This window comes from Panthera uncia (genome assembly GCF_023721935.1).
Source record: "Panthera uncia isolate 11264 chromosome B2 unlocalized genomic scaffold, Puncia_PCG_1.0 HiC_scaffold_24, whole genome shotgun sequence".
Taxonomy (NCBI): domain Eukaryota; kingdom Metazoa; phylum Chordata; class Mammalia; order Carnivora; family Felidae; genus Panthera; species Panthera uncia.
Genome location: NW_026057580.1, coordinates 68,328,713 through 68,337,683, shown reverse-complemented (window position 1 = coordinate 68,337,683; position 8,971 = coordinate 68,328,713). Strand labels below are relative to the sequence as shown.

Below are 8,971 nucleotides of genomic sequence, written 5' to 3'. Positions count from 1 at the left end.
TATGTCCCCACTTGCAGGCCAGGCATCAGGTCTCCAGGACCTCAGAATTCTTTACTCAGGAAATTCTTGCTCAAGTCCTATTTTCAGGCCTAAATACTTCTTTCCCCACGTTTGTCCTTTTGAGACAGACTGCGCTGCTGGTGGGGTCATGCCTGGATCCAAAGGGTGGTCAAAGGAGTAACTGCTTGTGAGGGGTGAGCCGCTGTGTAGACAATAGAATGAAGGGCACAAGAACTGAAGCCAGGAGACCAGAGGAAGTCTTCTTTGGTACTTCCGGCATGAGATGATGATAGTGGTGGCGATGGGGAGAAAAGACTGGACTCTGGGTATATTTTGAAAATAAAGACAAGTTTTGCTGATACATTGATAGGAGGTATGAGAGAAAGAGAGGGGTAAGTGTAATTCCAAGGTTTCTGGCCTGAACAGGTAGAAAGATGGCATTGCCATTAACCTAGATAGGAAAGAAGGGAGAAAGAGCAGATTTTGGGTAAATATTAGTGGCCCAATTTTAAATGTGTTACATTTTGGATGCCCATTACACAGCAAAGTGGGTAGGCAACTGGATGTTTAAGTGAATCTTGCCTTTTTCAAAGAGTGTATACTTCCAGCAACTAGCATAGTGTCTTGAAACAGGAGAGTCTTAATATTGGATACATCAAATGAATATGTGACATTCCTCCATAGAAATATTTCAAGACCTACTCACAGTTTTATATCTGCACACCATCAAGTTGGTTAATATGAAGCCTATTGACATTACACAGCTTGGCCAACTGCGTAAGCCAGGATATTAACAACCTGATTGTTTAGCATCTCCTTGTTCTTGGCTCTCTCAAACATTTTGATTAGGACTAGGGCTGAAGTTGAATATTAATACCAAATAGATTGAAGTCAGATCCATGGTCCCTCTCTTATTATCCTAGTGTTGAACTTACTTAATTCACTGATTGCAAGAAATTTTTCTCTGTAATTATAAAATGTATAATAATATTGACTTCTTTGTTCCATCTCTAAAATTCTATTTTTTTTCTCCACCACATGTTTGGAAACGTTTGCAGCCAGGGCTTTTGTTATTTCAGTCTGCTTGAATGCATTGTGGATACTGATAGGGCCTGAAAGTGTCTGACGATGCTGAATAGTCTATGAAGGTTAGTTTTTTATAAAATGTTAATTTGATGAATGAGCAATAACACTAATCTTCCTGGCTCTAAATTTACAGACACTATAAAACCATTTGCCTATAAAGTGTACTATATTTTATAGTGTTAAAAAGGTCATACTTCTGTGGCAAGATGTTGGAGACTAGGTTGCCCATGCATTTTCTCTTGTATCTTTTATACTTAAGCTATTTTTCCCCTTTACTCTCCAGAAGTTTCTCTTGTCAAGTTCACCAATGATATTGACATGAAAAAAATCTATAGTCATTGTTTTTAATCCTCATTTTCCTTATTCTCACAGCAACATTGACACAGTTGACTACTTCCTCAATAAATGCTTTTCCTTCTTTATTTTGTATCATTGTGCTCTCTTAGTGTAATAGTTAATTTTATGTGTCAACTTGACTAGACCACAGGATGTGCACATTTGGTCAAGCCTTATTATGAGTTGTTTCTGTTTGGGATTAACATTTGATTTGGTAGGCTGAGTAAACAGATTGCATTCCCTAATGTAGGTAGGTCTTAGGTCTCATCTAATCAATTGAAGGCAGAAAAGAATGATGAGCTAAAGTAAGGGGGAATTTCTGTTGCCCAATGTATCGAGCTCGAACACTGGTCTTTTCTTGCCTTTGGTCTCAAATTAAAACATCAGTTTTTCTTGGATCTTGAGCCCATGGGCTCTCCTGGTTCTCAGGCCTTTCAAGACAGACTGGAACAATACCATCAGCTTTCTTGTGTCTCCAGCTTTCTGACTACACATCTTGGGACCTCTCAGCCTCCAAAATTGCATTGATGAATCAATTCTTTGTAACAAATATCTGTGTGTGTGTGTGTGTGTGTGTGTGTGTGTTTATTTGCTTGTAGGCCATCTCCTCCATGAGAATGTAACACTATGAGCACTGAAACTTTTTGTCTACTTTGTTCACTTCTGTATTCCAAGCCCTGGAATTGTGTCTAGCAAATAGTAGGCACTCAATAAATACTCCTGGACTGTATGAAAAAATTCGTTTGTGGTATTTTCCTAAGGCCTAAGACCAGTAACAATTTGTGCTTGTGTGCGTATTTCTTCATAGATGCTCAAAATGTCCATACGTGTTATCTTATTTATCCTCACATCATCCTTTAAGAAGGAGGGGAGGGGGCCATTTAATTATGACTCATATCCATTGGTGGAATGGGAATGTTTGGTCCCCGGGAATCTTAATGCCCAGTGTTTTGAAGATAAGGCTGCTGAGCATACCTTCACTTACCTCATGAACAATGTATCTTGGAATCCTGTCTTTGAAGAATTTATTTCATAAGGCTGTGCATTTTGCTACAAGAACTGGCCAGCAAAAATATACTCAGTCAATATGAATTTTAAACATTTAAAATTCTTTCCAGTTTGGAAAAGCTACAACTAAAAGGGTTTCAGAATTGCACATATGGTAAGAGGAAGGTATGGTTTCAGACATTCTCTGGAGTTTGTCTTCCAAACGCAGAAACCAAGGGGCAGATTAATTTGCGCAGATAACACCAATAACCCTTTAGTGTCCTATGAATACTGCTATGTGAATATATTACTCCCTCTCAGCCTCCCACTGCAAATCTGTGTTAGGTATCTCTGACAATTTATGAACAATGTGCAAATGCATGATTTTGTACATTAAGATTTCATAGGAGGGAGATGATACATAATAAACTTTTTAAGTAAATGTACTAATAATTCAGCTCTTAAATAGTAATTCGGTAGTCACATGCCCAAAATTACATTTTTATTATGTGTTTATTTGTGTACAAAATACGTTGTAATTTACTGACGCATGTGCAGCAAAATATTCTATCACATACAACAAAAATACACCTTTTACTTTCCTTCCCCTGCCCCTGAAAATGGCAACACTGTTTTGGCAGTTCAGCAGCTAAAAATAAAGTGCTATAATTAAGCAGTATTGGGATGTCTTCACTTGACAAATGTGATGTACAATTTGAGTATACAACCACATCTTAGTTTTTTCACAGAACAGGAAATTCCACATCCTGAACACCTCCAGAAGATACAAATATTTGTATATATATGTACACATGTATACACTGTATATGTAAAGTGCCAACGAGCCTCTTTGTCCTTTGTGAGTTTGATGTATTTATGTTTATTCTTTCTTTCTCTTCCCAAAGCCAGATTCACACTATTGGTGTCTCAGTTCATCAGCAGGCACCGAGAAGCTCACGGAAGGCTGGCTTGTTGGGGGTGTGGTGTTGGTGGGAGGACAAAGAAAGCCTTCAGACCTCACTGGGGGACCTAGAACGGAAGGGCACTTTGGACTGGAAACAGCCACAGAACAGGAGCCACAGGGCACGCTGAATCTCCTGGTTGCGGAAGGCATAGATGATAGGATTGATCATGGAGTTGTAGGTGGCGGGCAGCAGGGTGGCGTAGGTGTAGACTGCCGGGTCCTCGCGGCTGCCTACTACGCAATAGATGGCGAAGGGCAGCCAACTGGCGCCAAAAGTGCCCAGCACCACAGCCAGCGTACCCACGCCCTTTCTGGTGGCTGCGAGGTGGGGCGGCGCCAGGCAGTGCTGCTGCAGCGCGATCTGGTGCGCGTGGCGCCAGACCACCTGGCAGATGCGCACGTACAGGTGCAGCATGATACCAAAGACCGCAAAGAACGCGGCGGACAGCAGCGCCACGTGGCTGCGCGTCAGCGGGCGCACCACGCTGCAGGTGGAGCGCTCCGCTAGGCAGTTCCAGCCGAGCACCGGCAGCAACCCGAGGCCTAGGGACATCGTCCAGGTGGCAGCGAGCAGCAGGTGCACGCCCAACAGGGTCCGGCGCGAGTAGTAGGTGAGTGCGTTGTAGAGAGACAGGTAGCGGTCCACTGTGATGGCCAGCAGGCTGCTGACCGAGGCAGCGAAGGAGGCCACGAGGAAGCCCACGGTGAGCAGGCTCACCGTTTCTGAGGGCACCACGTACTGGAACACGAAGTGAAGGATCAAGCCGCAGCCCGCCAGCAGGTCGGCGGTGGCTAGGCTGCCCACCAGCACGAACATGGGCGTGCGCAGCGCCGGGGTGGACGCGATTAGCGCCACTACCAGCGCGTTTTCGCCTGCGATCACCGTCCCCGACACGCACAGGAGCACGTCCCAAGGATTCACCGCCGACAGTAGCAGCCCCGGCGGCCCCGCGGGCAGCTGAGAAGACAGCTCGAGGGACGCGTTAGCCGCGCCGCCGCCCCCCAGCGCCGCCGCTGCAGGGGGCCCCCATTCGCCGCTGTCCCGCGCCCCTGCCGCTGTGGCCGCCGCCGCCGCTCCCTCGGTGGTCACTGCCACCACCTGGGAGTCGTTGAGCGAGGAAGCGCTCGCGTTCATCGCTGGCTGACGCTGCACCCCTGCGTGGAAAAGGGAGAGCGAGCGTCAGGTGTGTGGTTCACGCCGCCAGGGAACTTTCCCCGGGCGCGGGTGCCTCGCTCATATTGCTCATCCTACCCCAGGACCCCAGAGCAGAGCAAGGAAGCAGTGGCTGAGAACCTAAAATTAATAAATACCTGTTGAGTACGGAGTGAGCGTGTGAGTGAAACGCACACGACTGCTCCACGGATATCTGAGTTTTTGCACAGATATATATATACACAGAGAACATGCGCTTGCATACACACAGATCAGTCCCGTAAGTGTGCCCGTAACTGCAACAGGCACCCGTTTGCACCTGGCTAGGTAGGGGCATCAGCCCTGGCGAGTCCTGCCCTGGGCTCTGGCCGACAGGGTTAGGCTTTTTCCTAAACTAGGTGGCGGGAGTCGCTGTCCGCGGTGCTGAAAGCGAAGTTTCAGAGGTCGCGGAGTCCAGCGGGCCCTGAAGGCCACAGAGATCCCTGGGAAAGGGGTTTGGGGGAGGGAAGCTGGGGGTCTGTGTGGGGGAAGGGTGTGGAATCAAGCGTGGCCCTATTTCTTCTGCTTCAGGGAAGCCCCCTGGCCATCCTTCACCCCTTCCCTTTTCAACACCCTCAAAGTTCCTCTCGGGTGTCGGGTGCTCACCTGGGGAGTCAGGGCCTCAGGAAGTCGCTGATCATGAGCGCTGTGGCGGGGCGCAGGCTGCGCTCCCCGCGCGGACAGACTCTACGCCTGCGGGGCGGCCGGGCCCGCGCGGAGCAGAGCGCGGGGCGCCTGTCTCTGTGCCGGCGCCGCCGAAAGTGAGAGACACGGTTAGAGGCAGAAAAGGCGGCTACGAGCAGCGCGCCCGCGGAAGACTGACTGGCAGGGAGCGGTGACGTCAGGCTCCTGGCTCCCGAGTGCGAGCCGGCACTCATTCCCCTCCACCGCCCATCAGTACCCCCCAGCTCCGTCTCTCCTCCCCCCAAAGTACGTCTCCGAAGGTTCAAGGAGGGAGGAGAAGACGGAGCGGCCACCTTCTGTCCAGAACCTCCAGGAATGGGATGAGGGAACGAGGAGAGGAAGAGAGGGGTGAAGTCTGGGGGTAGGGAGGGTGAGCTGGGAGGAGAGGGGCGAGGTGTGAGCTGCAAGGCCGGGCTGCAAAACCTTGGGCCAAAGGCCACCAAGAGGGTCAGGTCGAAGTATGAGCCCTGGAGAGGGAGGAGGTTGGGGCAGGGAGATCTAATGGCAGAGTTGCTACCTTAAAAAAAAATACAGTACTGTGTTGGGGACAGGAATGAATGAACTGGGGGGGGGGGGGGGGCGGGCGATGAGCTTTTTGAGAAGATGTTTGTGGTACAGTGTCAGTTGAGTAGAGCCAGAGGGGAAATGGAAAGTTGTGGGAAACAGAGAAAAGATGGAACATTTGAGGGAAAACAGGGTTTTTTTTGAAGTTACCTGTGCAATTCCATTCTCTCTCCCTCTGTTCTTTCCTCTCTCTCCCGCCGTCTTTCCTGTACTCTACACAGCAGGTTTCACCATGATTTCCCAGCCCAGTGTTCCCCAGTTTCAGTGCTGATAGTGCCCTTGGAACTTGCTCTTCAATTAAATACCAGGTCTGTGTCTTGTTAGAAAAGAAGAAAACAGCAAAATGTGATTTACTTTCCTGGCAACAGACTTGCCCTGTTAATTAGTACCCTATAAAACAAATTACAGGATGAAAATAGTGATAATTCAGCTGCACCAGACTTCAGTAGGCAGGAGTTTTATTTTCAGCCCAGATAAATCATCCTTTTAGTTTAAAGGTGTTTTGTTTTGTCAGTAAAATACAAGTAGTAGACTTCTTCTTTTATTCAATCAGCCAGAATCTCCAATAGTTGTACTTAGGCAAAAGCTGAAATAATTGACTCCTTCTAAAGCTCTAAAATAAACGATTGCACTTTGGCATGATGGCATTATACTGAGGTCATAGCCATGCTTTTCAGGGACCACATGCTTTGGGCAAAGTGAAAATAGACGTTTGTTATTGGTGCTTCCTCTACTTTTCCCTGTGTATCTTCTTCCCTTTCCTGGCTTCACTTTGCCTCTAGCCCCATGGGCTCTACAAGGAAAAAACAAAATAAAACAAAATTCAGACTGTCTATAGGCTGGGGTGGGAGGTAGATTTTTACTCTGGCTCTTTTCCTTTAAACATAGTGCCCGAGTTCAGATTCCTCCTGGACACTCTGCCTTAATGCAGCTGAACTTAAGTAGAGGAAAGAAGGATAGCTATAGGACCATTCAGTTCTTTGCTGGAATAGCCAATGTTGGACCACAGAATGAGTTTATACACATTTTCTCCTTTTGGGAAGTTTATAAAATTTTCCAGCCACCGTTTCCACGAATCCCCAAATTGTCTGAAGTTCTAAGTTTCCGAAAAGAGCTATTTTGGGTTTCAATAAAAGATTCTCACGTAAAAGCCAAGAATGTTATTTCAGAGCTGTCAAATGAACTGCCAAACCACATGTAATAACATGTTAATTACAAATTTTCCAAACAATTAGATAAAGGCCCAATAAAGGAGGGGAATTCTTAACGTCTGAATGTCATAATGCAGCAGAAAGTGTGAGATTGAACTTGAACAGAGATCCTGTGTTTTGGACACCCTCAGGCGCTCATCATTGCCAAGAGTGGACTTTCTGGTGGTTTCAGGAGGAAGATAGCCCATGTAGAATTATGTACATAAATGCTGGTTGAGGGTTCATAGGCTATTTTTTGGCCATGCCAGTCTGTGTTTATTTCTCTCATATGCTAGGCTGAACATTGAAAGTAGACAGAACATGTTCTTTCAGGCTCCTCCTTATCTCCCTCATGCCTGTCCATCTCCTGGGAAGCAGAAGATGGGAACGAAGAAAAGTGTGTGGTTCATTGGTAATGAATGAGTATTACATGTACTTCATTATATACTCTGCCAACAGATCCTCGCAAGTATCTGCCCTTCCAGTAGTGTGTTCAGCCTATGAACAAGATGACATTTTCCACTCTCAGCCTAGTTTATGGAAGGAGATTGACACCTGACCCAAGGTGAGATAAGACCAGCCATCCTTTGCTGGACCAGTGGCCAGATTCCTCTTCTTGAAAATTTGAACCAAGATACTTTGTGACAATCGTCAGTCAGTGTTGGGCTCTGGACCTAAGAGATCATAACAGATTAGAGCTGGAGCACTCATGTTGAGCCTTGTGTGATATGAGTAATTGGAGGAATCCAGGTGCAATGAAAGAATAAAGCAGATGTGTAGAAAGGAACAGAAATGAAGATCAAATGACTGAGAGATGGAGGGGATTACTTTAGTCATTGTCTAGTTCCTGACTCTGGGAGTCTGGATCCCTAGATGTCTTGAAATTGACATTTGTGTCTCTACTACAAACCTTCCTAATCTTGAGCTACTTAGAGTGAGTTTCTATTCTGAAATCCTTGATACTTCATGAAATATACTATTCATCTACCAGCTTGTCTGGTTTGGGTTATGTTTTGGGGCATGCAAAATTTTGTTTTCTGGCTTGTAATCACAGGTTGAACTCATCTTTGCCAACCCTGTGACATGCCCATCATATCCTCTGGTGCCTTTCTATTCTAGTACTATCCAAGCATGAACATGAGAATGCTTTCCTTGTCAGAGGTTATGCCCAGAAATTACGACCTCTCAATCACAACTCTTTCTCTGGCTTCCCTGGGTATCTCTTGCCCATTTTAGCCTAAGTCAATGATTCCCAACACTGGCTGTGCATTAGAATTACCTAGAAAGCTTTTAAAAACTTTTTTTTTTAAGTTTAAAAACTTAAAAAAAAAAAACTCCTGGATCCCTCACTCAAAGATTCTGATTCATTTGGCCTGGAGCGAGGGCTCGGCATCAGGTTTTCTATAGTCTCTAATAGAACCAGGGTTGAGAACACTCACATAAGTGATCATTCAATCTCCTTTCTTATCAGTTTAGCATGCAGGAGAACTCCTGAAAGAGTGAACTGGAGTTTGGAATAATTGCAACAAAGGAATTATAGCAACAATCCAGTCACTTAGTTTAATTTCAGATTTAAGGCACTAACCAGATCTTCTCTGCAAACCTTTGATTTTCCACACGAACCTCTTTTATGGCCCAAGATCAATGCTGACACTTGGTTCCCATTTGGCTCTGATGAGCTCAATGGCTCCCATCAGGGTCTAAGCTCTGCTTGTTCTGGACCCTCCATTTTTCTGTAACTTTCAGTATACCTCAGCATCTGCCCCCTTCCTTGTTCTTAGTTCACAGCCATTTCCCAGGTGTGCCCTCTCCTGGCCCAGATTTTTGCAAATCAATTCTGTTTTACAAAATTAGACCTACAGTCAGACAAGCTGTCTAAACCTTATAAAACTAGGTTGGAAAGACCCACGCTAGCAATTCTGGCCTATCTCTCTGGGCATCTGCCAGACGCCCCTATAGACACACACA

The 8,971-nt window shown here is 46.1% G+C and overlaps 1 protein-coding gene across 1 annotated transcript; it reads right to left on the bottom strand.

The window, feature by feature from the left end:
* Positions 1-3,418: 3,418 nt before the first annotated feature.
* On the bottom strand, positions 3,419-4,520 carry GPR6 (G protein-coupled receptor 6). Its single transcript, XM_049653179.1, has one exon. The coding sequence runs from the start codon at positions 4,506-4,508 to the stop codon at positions 3,420-3,422; it is 1,089 nt and encodes a 362-aa protein (XP_049509136.1). The 5' UTR covers positions 4,509-4,520; the 3' UTR covers position 3,419.
* Between the last annotated feature and the right edge of the window lie 4,451 nt (positions 4,521-8,971).